The 20,798-nt window shown below is 43.2% G+C and overlaps 1 protein-coding gene across 1 annotated transcript in view; it reads right to left on the bottom strand.

The window, feature by feature from the left end:
• Window positions 1–20,798, bottom strand: part of ptprdb (protein tyrosine phosphatase receptor type Db) — a gene marked incomplete at its 5' end in the record, with an annotated part of 121,778 nt that overhangs the window by 86,814 nt on the left and 14,166 nt on the right. The window contains 2 exons of the mRNA XM_080721173.1: window positions 7,178–7,319; window positions 11,662–11,807. Of these exons, the coding sequence (XP_080577299.1) occupies window positions 7,178–7,319; window positions 11,662–11,807 (288 nt within the window). The remainder of the gene's footprint in view (window positions 1–7,177; window positions 7,320–11,661; window positions 11,808–20,798) is intronic.

Here is a 20,798-nt window from a genome sequence, read left to right as displayed (position 1 = left end):
TCTCAGTTACCAACGTTGGTTTTATGAAGCAGTATTATTCAAGAACAAAACTAGCCTGACACGCAGCCTGAATTTTCATTTATTTTCACTCCATTATTCAGTCTGAAAGCCCTTTCAGTGCAGCCACTGAGATGGGGTCGTGGCCAAAGTGGGACTCTTTGGCGATGGATTGATTCGTACTGGATTATCCCGGTCCCGAGTTGTCCGGTTAGATTTTCAACCGAGAAAACCCAGCCTTTCTGCGAGGCTAGCGATTCAGGGTCTGGAGCCAGCCTAGAACAAAACGCCATACCTTACGGAATTCTGACGCCTTACCTTACCCACTTCAGCTATGGGAGAAGAGTTCCGTAAATGGTACAAGGTCAAGAGTGGGGAAATATACAGAACTAAATTGAATGGAAATCGATACGACTGCTGTTCTAACATTTTTGCCAATATGGAACATTGCCAAGGGATTTATATGTGGGAAAGGAGCTTACTGTATATAGTTTTCCTCAATTCATAGTAAAGGAAGCAAGCAAGCAAGTGGAAGTCGCTAATGGAAGTTCTTCTTGATAGCAAAATTCTCAACTTTCTTCCAAGGCTGCGTTTTGAGACGGCTATAGATGAAATGTCAGATTCATGAGTCACCCATAATAAAATGGATAAAGATAGATCTGGTGAAAACAGACAGATGGGCAAGAAGAGTGCTTGAGTGTGTGCACTCGAGTGTGTGCATGTGTGCATCGTTGCGTGTGCCTGTGTTATATTTCACGTAGGAGGTGGTCTCTATTTTATTTATTTCGTTATTTTACCCAGAATCCCTTGTGAATCCCTCTCAACCACAAAGAGCTCATTAACGGGAAATGGTAGTGCTGAGCCATGCCATAGAGATGCTAATTCGGGTACTAGCCCATCGAACCAGAGCCTACCAAGTCACACACTCCAGCTATGAGAGCGCCAGTGTGGCCTTTTAACAGCTCCGGTTTCAATCAATCTCAACGCCGACAAAATGGAAACACGGACACAATAAACCAAACAAGATGAGAAAAGGTGTTTGTGTGCGAGTGTGCACTTGCGTTGCGCGCATACGTGTGTATGTGTGTGAGGCTGTATATTAGGGAAGGGGGAGGAAGGAGTCATTGTTTGGTGAAAACAATGGAAAGGGGTGTAAAATATTAGAGAGATATATCGTTGTTGTCGGGTGGAAACCTTGTATGTCCAAAACCGTTCGTTTTGCGTTTAAAAAATGATTTAAACTAGTGAAAACAGCCGATCTACAAGCACACAACGCCTCACGCCATGAGGCGTTGTGTGCTAGCCTTGTAGATCTGCTGTTTTCACTACTTTTGTGCGACGGCCTCGTATGATGAAGCAGGGCTTTACTGTGCGAAAGAACGTACACATTGGAAACTTGGAGATACGAGGTTTCCGCCCGACAACGACGATGTGGATCCGTATGCATCCATACATAGGTACAACTGGACGAGAGACTAAGTAAATGAAAGAAAGAAAGAAAGAAAGAAAGAAAGAAAGAAAGAAAGACAGACAGAGAGACAGAAAGAGAGACAGACAAGACCTGCCAGAGACCCACACTACAATCCTGATTCTCTCCACTTTCATTATGCAAACATCCACTTCAAAGCCAGCCCCTTGTAGGCAAGAATAATGCATTCTATTTCATCTAGCTGAGGTGGGACAGCCGTCTGAAAATGAACATAGACAGTAGCTACACCAGCTGACATCACACATCTCTCAAGCCCCATTTATACCAGTTGTGAGCTTGTAGATCGTCTACTTTCAGCGTGAGACACCGATGAGCTACTAAGTATAAATCAGGCGTCGCTCTCTCTTGTTCATTGCATCACTCTTTGTCTTCTCCGTCTCTCTTACTGACACAACGCTGTTTGAAAGAAAAGGTGTGTGTGAATAAGAGTCATTTGGGCTGACGCACATTATGTACCAACCAGACCACACAGAAACACGCAAACACAACACAACACAACACAACACAACACAACACACATACACATAGCCAGCCCTCAGGGAGCCATCCATCACAAAGACAGGCGTAAGCAGAACCGATAACACCAGAAAGTGTGTCTGACACAAAGCCACTACAATGTGTGCATACATTTGTGTATTTGTGTGTGTGTGTGTGTGTGTGTGTGTGTGTGTGCGTGCGTGCGTGCGTGCGTGCGTGTGCGTACACACATGTGCGTGTGTGTGTGTTTAGGGCTGAGCCACTGGACAGCTAAAGAACCCCCTGAGGTCGGAGCTGATTCGTAACTTGACACTCCATCAGTGAAGGCGCCTTCCACACATCAGAGTGTTTTATTTGGACAGAGCCTCGCCACTGTGAAAGATCCACACAGCATTTCACAGCTCACCGAGCAGCCTGCTCTCACAACCATGGGAACATCTGCATGAACACTGTGTCCTTTATGCAGGAGCCCGAGTTATACCTAGTTGCGCGCGGGTGCCGTGCACCCCTGTAAATAGCCGATCTACAGGCTCACAACGCAATGCTGTTGAGCCGCGGTGTGAGCTTGTAGATCGCCTATTTTGGGGGAGCACGGCACCGGTGTATAAATCAGGCTTTACATAAGACCTGAGTATAATTCACACGATCCGTGAACTCGTGGGTAAGTCAGTAAGTCTGTTTTTATAATCATAGGACTAGTGATTTATAACGCAGCGCTACTGAACCATTCTTTTTGTGAGAACCCAAGAAAAATATGCACAGTGAATGTGCACCTGCTCATTTATATTTATTTTATTTTTTATGACAGATGGGTCGTGGGAAAAGGTTTTTTATTATAGGGAAGGGAATATGATTATTGCAGTCTCCCACGGTTCATAACTACCGGTATATAACTTCAAATGTTATTTCAATCAAGTATTAATATAAAACATACTAAGACAAGGGTCTTCAACAGGGGGTCAGGGACCCCTATAGGGGTCCTCTGAGTTACTACTGGGGGGCCGCCAAATCTTTGTGATAGGATCATTCTTTAAAATTAACAACTTGAAACCTCGCATCCCTATTCTGAGGAGAACTTTAGCCAAAAATATTTTTTGGCAAATAAGTTTGGTGTATAGGTAAAAAAGAGCAGACAAAGTACTGAGTGAAAAAAAACACGAATCCAACATAGACTGATGACAGTGCTATCAAACAATTCTATGAATCTATCTATGAAATCGATGAAAATCTGCATCACACATTTATACAACTAGAGGTTCGCGGCCCGAAGGGCCGCTCACATCTAGAGTCCACGCCCGCTTCTTTACTAAAAAACTTTTTTTTTTCAAAAAAAAAAAGTGTTTTGAAAAAAAAAAAAAAAAGTAAAAAAAAAAAAAAAAAAAAAAAAAAAGTAAAAAATAATAATAATAATAATAATTAAAAATAAAAAGAATAAAAAAATTTAAAAAAATAAAAAACATTTTTTTGGGGGGGAACTATTGTGGCGCAGCGCACGGTTCCGGTGGGACATATTTGACCGCCTGACGCACTTCCGGTTAAGAACTCCGTGTGCCACGTGATCAGTCCTAGCCAAGTGGTGTATACGGATGTTACTGCGATTGAGGTGAAAGAGAAAAGTGGAAAGTTGTGAGCTAACTATTAGCTATTTTTGTGTGTGTGTGTGTGTGTGTGTGTGTGTGTGTGTGTGTGTGTGTTCTGGCTACGCCCCCCTCGGTTGAAATTGGATCCGCCGGTCCCATAGCTGGGAATACGAGCCAATGGACGGCGTTCACCATGGCAACGGGGGGCCAATGATAGAGTTATGGGCGGTATTCCTTACGTTCTAGCACCTACCTATGAGTTGAAGTCGATGTAAAGGGGGCGTGAATGGGCTTGGAAGTGGGATGCGGCTCTTAGAGGAATGTATATATAAGATATGTAAAGGGGGTCCCTGCTTCATCCGTCTCTCAGCTAAGGGGTCCTTGGCCTGTACTAAGACCCCTGTACTAAGTAATAATATTTACATACAGCATGGAGAGTCTTTGCGCGGAAACATTCTCAAACTACCGTACGTTGAAAGGAGTCAAAGGACACAGACGAACAACATTATTCTTATTTTCTTTTTTTTTTAACCATACTCTGCCACTCAAAAGCAGAGCTCTCCGTGTGGACCACATCAGAGAGGATACCATGGCCATCGCTGGACGTCACGGATGTCCCCGGGATCATTATTATTTCAGCCTTCGGCCAATCGGAGGCATTTAGCTGTGAGCCAGGGTTTCAATTAGCCTGCTTCTCCTCCCCAGTAATTAAGCCGTCTGACCTTCACACTGGATCCCACCTGTCAAGCAGTCAGTCACTGGAGCTGGGCCTTCATGGAGCCATGGGGAGGCAGGCACACATGACTGACAGGACGGCTTTGGGCGGATATACTGTATTGTGTGGCTGTGTGTGTTTGTGTGTGTGTGTGAGTGTGTGTGTGTGTGTGCGCGCGCGTGCTCGAGCGCCTGTATTACTATACTTGTAAGGTATTTTTTAGGCCAAGGACCCCTTAGTTGAGATGAAGAGAGATGAAGCAGGGACCCCCACAACCTGTTCATAGATTCCATAGTTTAATTGTTTGACAAGCACTAATCATCTGGTGTATTTTGGATTCATGTCAATTTGTGTTCGCAGATATTTAACCACTTGAACCGTCAATACTTAATAAACTTGACCTTTCACTCTGTACCTGGTCTGCTCTTTTTCCCCTCTACACCAAACCTCTTTGCCTCATTGTGAGGATTTTCAAAATACGATTTCTAGAGTTACTGTAGGTTTACAGTAAAGTGTTGTAAGCTTGTTGCTCGGCTATATATCCGACTTTAGAGTTCATAATGTCCTTTATGGCATTTACGAACAATAAAAGGCAGCCTCTGCACGCTCAAAGCCGTGCAAAAACCAAGCCTTCGGCCATAGACCTTCTTCAGGCATTTCACAATTCTGTCTTAAATGGCATTTATGAAATTGGCGTCGTATTAATGTTGATGTCCTCACAAGTATACAATACAACTGTGTGTGTGTGTCTCCAGTATGTGTGCAGTGTCTATGCCTGTGGCCTGTGTGTGTGTGTGTGTGTGTGTGTGTGTGTGTGTGTGTGTGTGTGTGCGTGCGTGCGTGTGTGTGTGTGTGTGTGTGTGTGTGTGTGTGTGTGTGTGTGTGTGTGTGTGTGTGTGTGTGTGTGTGTGTGTTTGTGTGTGTGTGAGTATCAGACTGGCATTTAGACTGACAGACTATCAGGGGCTATTAGCCGTTTCCCAGGTGGCTTCTTATTCATCCCCAGCACAGCGACTGCTCAGAAGAGCTGAAAGAGGCTGTAATCGCGACATTACAACCGATTGAGGGCAAGCGTGTTTGTGTTCAATGATAAGGATCTTGTACATGCAAGCACAAACACACGCACACACATACACACGCACACACATGCACGCACGCACGTATGAGCACTCTAATGCAAACACAGACATAAAGAACAATGTGTCATAGAGCCAAAGAGGATTGTAGATCCACGGATAGGAAAAGCAAACGACGTAAAGAGGGTCTGATGTAGTGAATAATTTAGAGAGCCTGCCGTGCAGTGGCTCTATAAGCAGGAGAGGGAGAGGGAGGGGGTGAGAGAGAGAGAGAGAGAGAGAGAGAGAGAGAGAGAATCTAAAAGAACAGGAAAGACAGATGAACGAGTATTGGGAACAGAGAAACTTTAGGCTAGGGCCAATTTATAGTCGTGTCACGTTTTTCCCGGTTGAAGATCAGCAATTTTCGGCGAGTGACACGCGCTTGTACGACAACAGCCTGAGTGTAAATGAAGTCTTAAGTCTACAGTTCCTTGGAGTAGCGGGTGAGGAGGGAGAAATACAAGCGAGGGGGGGGAGCAAGAGGGTGAGCGAACATAATGTAAGAACGTGTCCCCCCAGAAGCGAGTAAAGGCAGGCTATGAGATTATTCATGGTTGAGCGACTTCAGACACGACTAAGACACTTCTGCTCTTGAGTGTCTATCTGCATTATGTTCTCCTAATGGACCTACCACTAACATCACCATCAACATTAATGGACTCAAGCTGCTGTTAACATCACCATCAGCATTAATGGACTCAAGCTACAGCTAACGTTACCGTATAGCACCAATAGCCACATGGTAAAAGTTACTTTTACACACACATCACCTTTTTACTTTGTGCTTTTTTTACCCCCTTTTCTCTTAACGATTTAGTAGTTATGCCAATTCATTCATTCCCACACACATTTGTGTGTTGTCACTGCCGTTGCATCCAACAGACTCACCTGCCAGTGAGGAGTCCCCGCCAGGGGGTCGTAGTCTAAGTCCTACTCCACCTCCCACCTAACACTCCCTGCTGACGGACGGGTGCCGCCCCAGCCCATAGGAATACGTGCAGTGACATCACCCTCCCCTCTCGGCTTCCCTCCGCCCAACAGGGGCCAACTGTGTTCATACAGACAAGTGGTTTTCAACCTTTTTTCATATCAAGGCCCATTATTTATTCCTGTAAGGGTCCACTTTGGTTTCATTTTACACTCTCAAGAGTTAAATGATCTATAAGGGACCATTTGGTTAACAACTCTCCATCATTTAAGTGGTGGACCACCTGGAACCCCCTCAAGGACCACTGTCGGTCTCTGAACCGGTCAACAAGCATCCACTCCTTTGTTAAAGATTTTGGAGTCAAAATAACCACAACAAACTACATAAACCAGTAAGACGCCTAAGGGCGAAACGCAACCTCGCCCTAAAAGGCCGGGCCATCTGTTTTAGCCATATATGGATTCCGTTAGTGTGGTTCTCCTAACAGGGCATCATCTGGGATACAATCCCATGGAGGCCCATATATGGAGATCCCTAACAGAATCCCTTTTATGCCCACATATGGAGATCCCTGCTCTGAGTATCTGACATCACCGTGATGTCACCTGTTTATGCCCATATATGGAGATTCCTGGCTGAGTATCTGACATCACTGTGATGTCACCTGTGATGTCACAGTGATGTGTCAGGGGAACCACAGTGTCAGGTGTTACGCGTCCGGATGGATGGACGGATACGGACAAGCTGTGACGGTTCTGATAGTAAACTGCAATCTGCGGTCGCAATCAATAAAAGAATGATTTTCATTTTCAATCACAGACACAAAATGTAACACAAACATCACCACTGTCACTGGTTACTATAGGTACTGACCTCGTAGCACATTGAGCCTGGTGGAGAAGGTGAGCTCTCCTGCCGAGTTGGAGGCATGGCATTCATAGACCGCCTCGTCTCTGGGGGTCCTCAGGGGCTGGATCCTCAGGACCGAACCAGACCCATCGTCAAAGTCTATCACCTGGGCACGGAAACACAGGACAACACACTTCACATCAAATATCCATACACCTACTGACAGACAGTATGGTAGCATGTCAGCATGCTTGTTACACTCCACAACAAACGTTTAACCACTATCAACCTACTGTACCGTCTCTATTTTAGGCATGTCATTATAGATAAAAAAACATTCAAAAAAATAGGAACCCTTCTATGATTTACAGTGTAAAGGAGTAGTTCACCCCCAAAATGACTTTTTTTCTATTGATTACTCACACCATGGAGACAATATATTTTCAGTTTTTTTGTCGCATTCCTAAGACAATAATTTGATTACAATAAAATTTCCCCCATTCATTCCGAATGTGGACCCAAATGCATTTGGGTCCCCATCCGGGGGTAAATTACTATCATCACATTTTTGTCCTAGGAATGTGAGAAATACAACAAAATATTATTGAACTTAAGTCTCCATGGTGTGAGTAATCAATAGAAAAAAAGTCATTTTGGGGGTGAACTGCTCCTTTAAGTTTTCTTTAGGAAGAGTGCGTGTTGTATTTCCTTTAACAGCTACTGTAGAGAGAGAGAGAGAGGGAGACTTGCGTCCTGACGACGACACTATTAAGCCCTTTGCACACAGGCGCGTTTAACCGCACGGATAAAACGGACAATACAATTTTTTGAAAAGAAAACAATGATTCTCTATGACCTCATGCACACCGGCTCCGAATTAGCCGTGCGACGAGTGGCTGCCGCCGTACGTTTTTTTCTCGATCGAACCCAGTTCGATTTGTGCGTCTTGTCGCATGCGGTAAAAAACTCATCACTCCTTTTATGACTCCTTTTTGGAACCGCAGCGCCGATTCCGCACAGCCTTGCACACCAAATCCAATGCGTTTTATTCATGCCGCAAATGAAAAAAACCTAACTGTCCTGTGTGCAAAGGGCTTTACAGAGCGTACAGCATATCCTCTTCAAACTGTCCACTGTTCCAAAGGATATCTTTTTTACAACCTGGCTGATGTCAGGAGAAGGGGACAGTTGAGAGGATAGAACAGGCTTGAGGCAGAAGCATCTTCTCAACCCTGGATTTACAGCTTGTTGTATAAATCATTGGTTAGCATTAAGCGCCATTCCCATAAAGATAACTATAACTACATCGTTCAACATTGTATTTCTTTTTTTGTCGGTGTGAACACTGCCATCCACTTGATGGGGGTCCACATTTTTTAAACTATACTTTTTTTTATAATAACTTTAGTGCTCAGTGTGAACCTTTAGTCCAGTGTTTCTCAAATGGGGGTACATGTACGCCTAGGGGTACGCAGAGGTACTACCCCCCTTGTCTACTTGAGAGAAAAAGGAAAATGGAAACATTTATTTTACTGTTATGTTTAATGATAATTGATTTACTGTTATTGAATAGAAAACAGGCTACTTACTTTTAGTTTCAACATACGGTATTGACTTAAAAACTGGACTTTTGATGTCAGTATTTTCTAGTCAAAATGTTTAAAGGGGGTACTTGGATTCAGCAATCAGGAAAAGGGGATACTGAAGCCCAAACAGTTTGAGAAACACTGCTTTAGTCTATATGAGCAGCCTACTTACAGTAGATACAATAATAGCATAATGTGTTCAGCACCAGTACTACTCAAACAATCTAGTTTTAAATAGTTCTAAATGATATAATACAATATGGAAAAACGTTCGTACTGTATGAGTGTGAATAAGTGTGTGTTTGCTCAAGGGCGTCAGTGGGTGAATTCTCAAGGATGCTTTTCCGTTTTTTTTCCAACCACAACCCTGATTGACAGGTCTAAGAGGAGAAATATAGATTAGCCAAAGAATAGAAACATCTCCTCCAGTGATTTCATCTCAACAAGGACGAGACCCAGGTGAACTTAAACCCGGAAGGAACCCAGGATTATTAGAGGGGAAACAGAGCTGGAGGTCAAGGTGAGGCTGACTGGGGAACAGAACATCTCAGTCTGAGAATGACTGTTACTCGGAGTGAGAAAAGAAATGAAAGGTTGGACCCTTTGGGAAAATAATAATGCCGTCTTATATCACACCTCACATACTGTATAGCCCAAGGTGCGGTCTCTCGTCATCATCGGTTTTCTCCCATTAAAACTAGGAAAGCAAGTGCCATTTTATACTTTGGCTGTAAAAAAAATTGTGAGCTTGTAGATCTATTGCTATGCTATTTTTGATACATTTTAAACATTTGCGCAAATCTTTGAATACCGTACATATATTAGAGCAACGTTTTTTTCTTTTTTTTTTGCCTTAGTGCCTTTATTGATAGTTTTCAGTGAAGATGGACAGGAATGAGGGAGAGAGAGACGGGGAGCGACGCAGTAAAGGTCGTCGGGAACGGGACTCGAACCTGCAACACGCTGTCAGGCTACATTGGAGCCTAAGTTCCCGGACATTGACATGAAAAGGTTTGAGCACCACTGATATAGAAATATTCGTTTTCCATAAAACTGTCATTTTGTAGAATCACCCTCAGGTCTTTAATGGGTTAGCCTGACACTCAGCCTGAATTGACATTTCGTTTCAATCCATTATTCAGACTGAAACTGCTTTCATCCAAGGCAGTTTCTGGGATGGGCGTTGCCAAAGAGGCAGTCTTCTGTGATTGGTTCACCGTCTGACCAACACAACAGTAGCAAAGCAGATGACGTAGTGTTGTTATGTGGCTGGCTACTAGCCTGTTGCTTGCTACTTGCTAACCAAAGAAACAGGCAGAATAGGAGCACTACAAACTAGTTATCAAACACAGTAAAACATGTCTGCTACTGATGTTTCATAGCGAGATCGATACGATCGCATATTACCGCACAAAAATATAGCTGCAGATTCTCATAACATGTTCAAGAGAGACACAGTCAAGCTGAACTGCAAAAGGAGGCTTCCTTCATATATTGGTATTGGAGGGAAATTACACATGATCATATTCTGTTACTGTACAGGTCAATACAGCAATAGGGCAATGGTCAAGACGCATACCACTTAGGCATTGCCACATAGGCATGGATGCCTGGTGGCGGCGCCGGTTCGATTCCCGATCCGGATGACCTTTGCCGTGTGTCACTCCCCATCTCTCCCCCCATTTCCTGTCAGTCTACTGTCATATCAATAAAGGCATAAAAGCCCGAAAACAAATCTTAAAAAAAAGAAAAAGAAAATCTTGTTATTTTGTCATCGTGCCAAATGTTTCAACATTAAAGGATTTTTTTGATCTTGTTGATTCAGTATTTGTATTCAATATTTTAACAATGTTAAACTAATTGAAAACACACATCCCTAGTTCTGGTGATATTTCCTTCTAATGCGTGAGGGTTTTTCAAATACTTTTTTCATTTCTTTTATGAGGTTTTTATTTTATAAAAGTTTCTTTATTTAAAATGTGAAAAGTAATTGAAAAAAGATGACCCGCTCATATTAGAAGGACAATATCAGTCACCAAAACCAAGGACATGAATTTTCAGTTAATTTAACATAGCAAAAATGGAGTTTATAATTGATGTTGTGTCTGATCAAATGAATATCTAATATCTAAATATTTGACGCCGGCAATGGACCCTACTGAACCGCCTGTGCACTGGGGTCGGCTGCTTCAAATCAGCTATGAAGAATTGGGGCTTAGTGGAGTAAAGTAACTAAGTACATTTACTTAAGTACTGTACTTAAGTACAAATTTGAGGTATTTGTACTTTACTTGAGTATTTACTAGTTACTTTTCAGATATAAATTATAATATTATAAAACATACCTTAACCACTTTAGCCTTGTTTTATGCTTATGTTATTTGAAAATAGCCGATCTACAAGCTCACAACGCGTCGCGATGCGACGCGTTGTGAGCTTATAGATCAGCTATTTTCAAAAAATGTTTTGTACTTTTACTTTTGGTACTTTAAGTACTTTTTGATGCCAATACTTTCATACTTTCACTCAAGTACATTTTGAATTCCGGACTACTTGTAAGGGTGCCCTCACACCAAAGTACCTGAGAGTGGAATCCGCGTTCCACCAATACATTTCAATGAGAGTGAAGCGGTTTCATGCCAGCAGAGGATTTCTGCAAAAAACGCTCCCTTATCATTGAAATGCATTGGCGGAACGCGGATTCCACTCTCATAGGTATTTTGGTGTGAGGGCACCCTAACGGAGTATTTCTATATTGCAGTATTGATACTTTTACAAAAAAAATCTGAGTACTTTTTCCAGCACTGGGGCTTGGCAGACGAGTGTGGTGAGCCTGAGCAGTCTGCAGAGCACATGATGTTTTTAGAAGGGGCCTCAGGTCTTAATGGGTGTGGGACGGTGTGTGAGCTCATGGAATCCTACCTCAAATCTCTGGTTGCTGACTTTCTTGCCCTTCTTGTTCCAGACAATCTTGGGCTGGGGGTCCCCGGTGGCCTGGCACACAAAGGAGGCCACGCCTCCCTGCACACCTGTCTGGTCCTCGGGGGTCCGCGTGAACCTGGGTGGCGCTGCAACACATTGGTACATACAGTAGCATGTTAGCTGGACCGCTGGGATGCTCAACCTAACCTGGATATTGCAAGTGGGCCGCCACTTTTCTTTCTTTTTGAGGTATCAAGGTCTTAAAAGTCCTTAAAAGCTTGTCGCCCTGAGGCGTCTTACTAGTTGTATCTACTATAAGTAGGCTACTCTTATAGACTAAAGGTCCATTCACACTGAGCACTATAGTTATAATATAAAAGTATAGTTACTGTAAAAAAAATGCTTTTTCTTGTTCTATTCATATGTATGTCTCTAATTTCATGTTATGGAAAATAAAAATAATTGATAACAAAAAAAAAAAAAAATGGAGGAAAAAGTCAAGTGGATGGCACTGTTCACACCGACTAAAAAAAATACAATGGTGAGAACGATGTAGTTATATTTATCTTTATAATTATCGTGCCCGGTGGGAAAAGTCCCCAAAAATCATGAGGGGACCCCCCTGGGGGTCCTGACCCACAGGTCGAGAACCACTGGTGTACTGTGTATGTATGGATTGTGAGATGGATTATCATGTCTTTTCATGAGTGCACTTATGTGTCAGTCAGTATATGGTATTTAACTGTCCTTGTATATGTGTAATCTGTACGGTCCATCATGAGTGAGGACAACACTTTAGCTCTGAGATTTCTATTGTATTAAAATAAATCTAATCCTTTTATGCATACTAGTCAGGCGATGCCACATGGCCTGTGTGTGACTAGAAGAAAGGACAGAGTGACAAAATAATACTAGAAAGGAAGAGAGTGAGAGAGAGAGAGAGAGAGGATTCACCAAAAATACAAATACAAAACAAAAACTTCACAAAAGTAGTGAAAACAGCAGATCTAGATGCAGATCGGCTGTTTTCACAAGTTTAAATACTTTTTAAAATGATAATTACGAAACAATCGGTTTTGGAAGGTTTCGACCTGTCAAGGACGAAATCCTAGTACATCAGAAAGTGTGCGCGCCTGCGTGCGTGCGTGCGTGCGTGTGTGTCAATATGTACAGTATGCACGCATATAAACAAACCTACAACGGAATGTCTTTCAAATTATCTATACGTTTGTGCATGTTTGTCTTTCAGGTTGCTTGCTTTTTTGGCGTGGCCTATTCTGCGTATGATATACACATATTCTGTGTGCCGTTTCATCCGTGACTACTGTATGTGTGAGCGCGGCAGGATTCTCCTCTGTCCCTGAACCACCGCGAGAGAGAAGCTTAATATTCGCGCACCATAAAGGATTTATGAAGACTTACTCCTGACATGACCACTAAAGCTCCTCGTTGCGGCAACGCCAACAATATCATAACCACGGCCTTCGCTGGATTGTGACATCACGACATCAAAAAGATTCTGCGCGTCAGTCATGGCACGTCACCGCCAAGCTCGCCTAATGGCATTCCAGCCAAACCAGAAAATCCCTACTTAAGAGCTTACTGCCAACCGCCCTGACAAAGGGAGAGAAATTGCTTTTTGCTGTTTAAAAAGGAGGGAGGGAGAGAGAGAGAAAGGCTAAGGCTTTAAGGAGGAGAGAAGAAGAAGAGAGTGGGCAGAATGACAGAACAGTGTACGCGAGGATGGGATGAGCACCAGCAGAGAGATACGGGGAGAAAGAGAGATAGAGAGACATCGAGAGAGGGGGAGAGGGGGAAAGAGAGAGACATAGAGAGAGAGAGAGACAGATGTACTGGTGAACTCTCTACCTGAATAAGGAGTGTGTGTGTGTGTGTGTGTGTGTGTGTGTGTGTGTGTGTGTGTGTGTGTGTGTGTGTGTGTGTGTGTGTGTGTGTGCATGCGTGTGCATGCGTGTGTGTGTGCGCGTGTGTGTGTGTGCACGTGTGCTTCACGTACGGTATGTCAGTGTGTCTAGACATGTCTACTGTATGTCTGCGCAGTTTATGCATGTACATGTGCACTGTGCAGTCCATATCTGGTATATATGTACAGTACAGCATATGCATGTAGGCGTGTGTGTGTGTGTGTGTGTGTGTGTGTGTGTGTGTGTGTGTGTGTGTGTGTGTGTGTGTGTGTGTGTGTGTGTGTGTGTGTTTCTGTGAGAGAGAAAGCGAGAGATATAAAATAAATGTGTATATCTGAGAGTGAGTGAGTGTGAGAGAGAGAGAGAGAGAGAGAGAGAGAGAGAGAGAGAGAGAGAGAGAGAGAGAGAGAGAGAGAGAGAGAGAGAGAGAGAGAGGGCACAGGGGAATCTCTCTCTTAATCCTCTCGGTAATCTCTCCCCCACAAAACAAATGAAAAGTGTAAATCCAGCAGAGCCATGCTAAAAGGCAAGGTAACGTTAGATTGGGATCGCTCAATCTCTCTCTCTCTCTCTCTCTCTCTCTCTCTCTCTCTCTCTCTCTCTCTCTCTCTCCCCCCCCCCCCCCCACCTCTGATCCGCTCCTCTCCCCATCCATGTTAGCCTCGCTGCTCTCTGTCTTATACTAACCTTTATGTCTCCTCTCTTCCTCCACAACTCTTTGGTTGCACCCTCTCTCTCGCTCTCATCCTCCTCACCAGTCTCTCTTTCTCTCCTCCATATCTCTGGGAGGGGGGGGGGGGGGGGGGGGGTTACATAAGTATTTCTGTCACACTGACTGACGCAATAAGGAGGGGGATGCAAACCAAGGATCCCCACTTCTACCTCTGCCTGGCTCCCTGTTCCTGCTCTCTTCTGCCTTAGGCTTCTCTCTCTCTCTCTCTCTCTCTCTCTCTCTCTCTCTCTCTCTCTCTCTCTCTCTCTCTCTGCCCTAACTCCTACTTTCCCAACAGTCATGTCTAAATATTTTGCGGGGGCAGGGGCTGAAGCGAAAGCAATTGCATTAATATTTGAAATCATTTTTGGCAGAGGGTAGTATACAGTGTGGGGAGAAGAGGAAATCCCTGGTTTCAACAATGGATAAAACAATGGATGTTTTATGGCGGGGCAAAGCCCCACCTCATTCGGCAGCCATGTTTGAGTGCAAGTCGGTCCTCGGCAGGGACGTGCAGAGAATGCTAGAGAGGCAGGGGCTGGAATTTCCAAAAGGGCCTTTTGGTGGAAGCACCGAAAATAGCAGACCTCCAAGCTCACAATGCGTCGCGCTGCGACGCGTTGTGAGCTTGGAGGGTTGAAACCACACTGAACTAAGCATAACCAAGTCAATACTGGAGATGTGGCGTAATGGCATGGATTTCTACACAGAGAGGGCAATTCTTTCAGCATAAGATGCTGCATTTAAGTTCAGGAAAGTTTCTGACAAGGCAATTCTATTGAATGCTGCCTCCTTCAGGTATGGCGTGGAAATAGGGCATTTGCATTTCTTTTACCATAGTAAAAATTGCATTTATGGTCTGGAAAGGGCAGTGTTTACAGACAGATAAAAGGGCAGGGGCTCAAGCCCCCTTTGATGTCTATGTGTGCACGTGCCTGCTCCTCAGCTATGGTCCTCAGTCTAATCACACATGGAAGCAAGGGAGGCATCAGAACAGAGCCCCGCTGAGTGGGAGGGGGCTCCGTGGAGGGATAGAGATTTAGATGGAATTAAGACAGCGCCAATCTTTACCCTTTGATTTGTGCAGGCGGGATAGAGGGATGGACAGAGGGATGGATGGAGGGTGGCCTACATAATGTCGCCATACAGTAGGATTCTGATCTACACAACAGATGGCGGGGATTACAAAGTCAACCCATGGCTATCTGGGCCACTTTCAAGTCACAGCGAAAGACGCGTGATAAACTTTGACGCGTCCACCGGGGATATTCATTCAACTGGCGGTTTTATGCTCGGTTGAAAAAGCATTCCAAAAGGTACTGTATGTCTTCTGAAAGCACCGGAGTGGATGTGACAAACCGTGGCAGCGTCAAGGCAGAGGAACAGAAAATACTAACCCATCCAAAAAGCATTAATCACTTAACCACAAATTATGCTCCAAATCAGGGGTCTTCAACAGGGGGTCTGGGACCCCTAGGGGGTCCTCAGAGATATACTGCAAGGGGGCCGCCAAATCTTTGTGTGCTAGGGACTTTGTTTTGATTAACCACTTGAACCCTCACATCCCTATCCTGGGGGGAACATTAACCAAAAATAGAGGATCTACAAGCTCACAATACGTGTGCGATGCTTTGTGAGCTTGTATTTCTGCTATCTATTTTTTAGAAAATGTTCCCAACTTTCATCTACAAGCTCAAAAGATTGTCTATTAAAAACAATGCACGTTTCTTTTTTGTCCCCCTATAATGACATGCCCAAACATCTGGGTGCTAAAGGGTTCAAGTGGTTAATGAACTTTTCTCACACGTACGTCACCATCTCTCCACGCTGTGCTTACCATTTCCCCCGAGCGGAACAGGCACAGCTGTCACTGTTCCTCTTTGTTTCCCAATTCACCCGCCGCACAGGCACTCCACGTCTCCACCGCAGCGCTGGGAAGGAACTAAGTACGTATCGTCGTTGTCGGGTGGAAACCTCGTATCTCCAAGTTTCAAATTTGTACGTTCTTTCGCAAAGTAAAGCCCTGCTTGATCATACAAGGCCGTCGCACAAAAGTAGTGAAAACAGCAGATCTACAAGCACACAACGCCTCGCGGTGCGAGGCGTTGTGTGCTTGTAGATCTACAGCAGATCTACAGCAGATCTACAAGCACACAACGCCTCGCGGTGCGAGGCGTTGTGTGCTTGTAGATCTGCTGTTTTCACTAGTTTAAATCATTTTTAAAATGATAAATGCAAAACCAACGGTTTTGGACATACGAGGTTTTCACCCGACAACGACGATATCGTTGTTGTCGGGCAGAAGCCTCCTATTTATCTCCATATTCTATCACTTTTTCTTGCGTAAATTACTTGATCATACGACAGCATCAGATAAAAACATCAAAAGTAGCAGATCTGTAAGCTCGAAATGGGGTGCTAAGCGACATGTTATGAGCTTGTAGATCTGCTACTTTTTATGTTTTTGAACTTAAATCCTGAAAAGTAACAGTTTTGGACATGAAGTTTCCCCCCGACAGAGACGATATACTCAAAACAAATACTGTACCTCAGGCTCAGAACCATTTTTAATTTTTACCATTTTTTAAAAGATATTTTTGGGGCTTAATTGTCTTTATTGACAGTACAGTAGGTGGACAGGAAACGGAGAGAGAGAGACGGGGAGTGACACGCAGCAAAGGCTGTTGGGATCGGGACTCGAACCCACGACACGCTGTCACAGGCATCAGAGCTTAAGGCCCGTACACATTGAGCCGATCCCGGAGCCGAGGCTCCCCGATCAGATTTCGGGATGACCCCCGAAAGCCTTTCCCCATATATATATAATATATTTTTTATATTTATAAAAGATAATAATAAATTGGGCTATCATCATCCTTTTTTGGACAGTTGGTTGAAGGCTTGGATGAGGCAATGGATTTTATTAAATCAATGATATTGGAGATGCGACACTCTCAGCCGTGTCTTGGATGCGCATCACATTGCACACTGCGAAAGTTTGGGTACAAACATTCCAGAAGAGTGGCAGTGATGGAGACTGTAATCTTTTAAAATATGTATAGTGAATGAAATCATACTGGACGACTGCATTATTATGCCCTTCTTAACTATGCGTAAAACAATTTAGGCTACACCTACCAGAGGAGCGAGACGCGCGCTGGGATCCTTTCCACTTTATCACAGATGCAATATCTGTTCTTATTTTTATAGTTAACTTAATATTTAGTAGTCATGCAGAGCCAAATGTCTCGCTTGCCAAAAAATAACTGAATATATAATTATAATAGGCCTATCTATAAAGTGAGACATTCAACACAAGATCAAAATGTCGTGAGCTTGTAGCGCTAATATTTCAACACGCATGATTATGAAACCAAATGGAGCCATAGGCCTACGGCGGTTTCATTTTACGCCCTCAAGAAGATTAATAGGGTCCATTTGGTTACCATCTCCATAAGCTGGGGAATGTGTGGAAAGGGAGAGGACGCGTCGTTCGCTTCACGCTGTTGGTTACAACAATATATTCATTATTTATTTATTTTGGTCGGCAAAGCCCATGCCTGCAAAGCCCAATGTCTGGCTGGTTGCCGTTAAAATGCTGGTTGATGCTATATGCCACATTATTATTCATATAGCCTAATGTCATCATACTCAAAGTCAGAGAGACATACATTCCTTGGGATTTTTTTTTCTTTTTTACTACGTGCGGTCTTTTTTCTTGTTTTGTTTGGTGTTGTATGACCACAACTCATTAACACCACGCAATTTAGGCTATTGTTCAAAAAGGTATATCATTCCCACAAAGGTATATCATTCCCACGTAATATTACAGTGCACACAGGATTATTTGGTCATCAAAATGCGCAGCATGGTTAGGCTATGTTCCCAAAATAACAGATCTGTTCTCTGTAGACGCAGCTATGGCACAGTGCATTGTGAGCTTGTATCTGCTTTTGGCTATCAACGAACGCGAAGATGGATAGGCCTATTACATGAAAAAGGTTCACGACTCAGCCTAATATATTAATAAATTAAAAGGGTTCTAAATCGACCTATACAAGTGCTACTCTGACAGTGTTGGTTGAAGGCGCTTAAGGTGGGACAGTCACAGACTGAGTTCAAGTTTAAACCTCTCTTTCTTTTTTTGTGCCGAGAAAGGCTCACTTTGATGTAATGGGCAATTTCCTATATTGAACATGCACACCTGCAAGCATTCTCAATGATGAGAAGAAGCTTGGCCACTTTTGAGAGCGGACCACCACCTGGAACTGATGCGCTAATTATTTATCTGGCCTAGTTTCGCGCAATGATGTAATGATTAATTTGAGCTCCATATAAGTGAGTTCCAACCTGCATCTTCGAGGTGGCTTTTGATGGCGTTTCACCTCGCTAAAAAACCTCCATGATTTTCACCTTCAACAGATTGGCAGCACTGCAGGACTCATTGCATATGCAAACAGAAGGTAATAAATGGATTTGGGAGCATAGCCTAATTACAATGCGTGTCTCATAAAAAACAATATATATTTTATAGTTGAAGGGCAAATAGACGTTATACACAGTAGTATGGTCGTCAATGTGCGAGCCCATGGCACCTTCCGCGACCCCACGTTGGGTCGGGACACATAGTTTGAGAACCGAGGCTGGAGCCTTGTTTCTTTATTCAATCAACTGCCAGAAAAAATAAAATAAAACTTTTTCCCCAATCAACTCTGGCCCGAGATCGCTAGGGGTGGTCATCCAGGATATCTGGCTCATTTGTAATGGTCTCAGATATTTCACTTGGCACAGCGGGATATACCGGGCCCGAATTCAAGACCGAGGATTACTGTCGTTTGAAATGAACACCGATAAACCCGAGAGCACGAGATCTGATCCGACCCAACATCGCGTTTCGTCTGTGGGGCCTTTTATGTGGTATTCGCCTGGACCGCTAGGTCAGCGGGCGCCCCACTTACGGTACTTGTAATAATTCTTACTTCTACATTACTCCACTATCTCAGAGACAACGTTTTTACTGCACTAGAATTATTTGACAGCTTTATAGTTACTTTGCAGATTTAGATCAATATTACAAAACATGCATTGAGTGATAAATGATGATGTATTATTATGGATGTATGAAATGTGTAGCCTGGAAACCAGACAAATCTGCCCTCTGCAGATTTACAGTGATATTTGTCTGGCCATGAAATGTGTATGTGCTAGTACCCAGCAGCAGATATAATATCTAAAATCAGCACCACATGCCGCACGCAGCATTTAAGTGACAAAGACCTTAACGCCGTAATAAACAATACAATAATAATATTGTGATAATATTGAGTACTTCTTACAGCTCTGCTTTTGATTGGTATTGTGAATGAACGGTAGATCATCAGACATCACTTTACATGTACATCAAACAAACTTCTCTTGGAGCCGCTTATAAATGGGAAGGGGGGGGGGGGTGGTGATAAGGCCATGGCGGTGGCTTTAACAAGAGGAGTGCTGAGATGAAAGGCAGCTCGTGGGAAGGACCGGGACAGGCATGTAAGCTCACAGATGTTATCTTAACCTTAAGGCACAAGGGGGGGTCACAGGAACAGATGCAAGTACAACGCTTCAGGCAATAATGGCCTATCGTGTGTCAGGATTGATGAATTGAAGCGTATAACTAATTCCATTTTATAACAAATAAGGAGGATGAAAGAAATGGAGCTAGCCAGGTACATGTTTCTGGAGGTTGAGGGACTCAGAGAGATATCGGGCTGTATTTTGATTGTCTTAAGTACCAGCTCTTATGCCTTAACTTAAAGGCCTGTCCATACTGTCTCCGAACACCAAACTTTTAGTCTGAGAGTTACGACTTTCCGATGTGCAGCTTTCCGAACTTTAATCCGGGGTAATGCTTTTCTGAGGATGCGAGTGACGGCATTTTGTAGTTGAACCGGACCTTTCCGACGAAAAGTTTGGTGGTACTTAAAGGAGCTATAGTCAACTTTTTCTTGAAAAACGGATGCTAAAATAAAAATAATGTTTCAAAAATATTTTATAAAAAATAAGCTTCATATATGTGTTTCAATTAAAAAATGACCACAAAAAGCGTAAAATAACGATAAAATAATCATTTTGGCTATTGTCGGGCTGACACTTTGTTTACATCCTAGTCTAACATAGACAAGAATGTAAACAAAGTGTCGGTCTGACAATGGCCAAAATGATTATTTTATCATTATTTTACACTTTTTGTAGTCATTTTTGAATAGAAACACATATATGAAGCTTATTTTTTATAAAATATTTTCGAAACATTATTTTTATTTTAGCATCCGTTTTTCAAGAAAAGGTTGACTATAGCTCCTTTAAAGGGATATTTCACTTTCAAAAAAACTTTTTGTAATTTTATCATCTAATCAGGCTTTTATGAACACCCTGAACAGTTTTTAATTAGCTTGATTGAATATTTAGATATTTGATGTAAATGTTACCAGGCCCTCCAGGCCCAGGGCCTCTCCCCA

The sequence above is a fragment of the Nannobrachium achirus genome (genome assembly GCF_963921795.1).
Source record: "Nannobrachium achirus genome assembly, chromosome: 3".
In the NCBI taxonomy this organism is placed as follows: Eukaryota; Metazoa; Chordata; class Actinopteri; order Myctophiformes; family Myctophidae; genus Nannobrachium; species Nannobrachium achirus.
The sequence above is the reverse complement of the archived record's forward strand: the minus strand, read 5'-3'. Positions and strand labels throughout refer to the sequence as shown.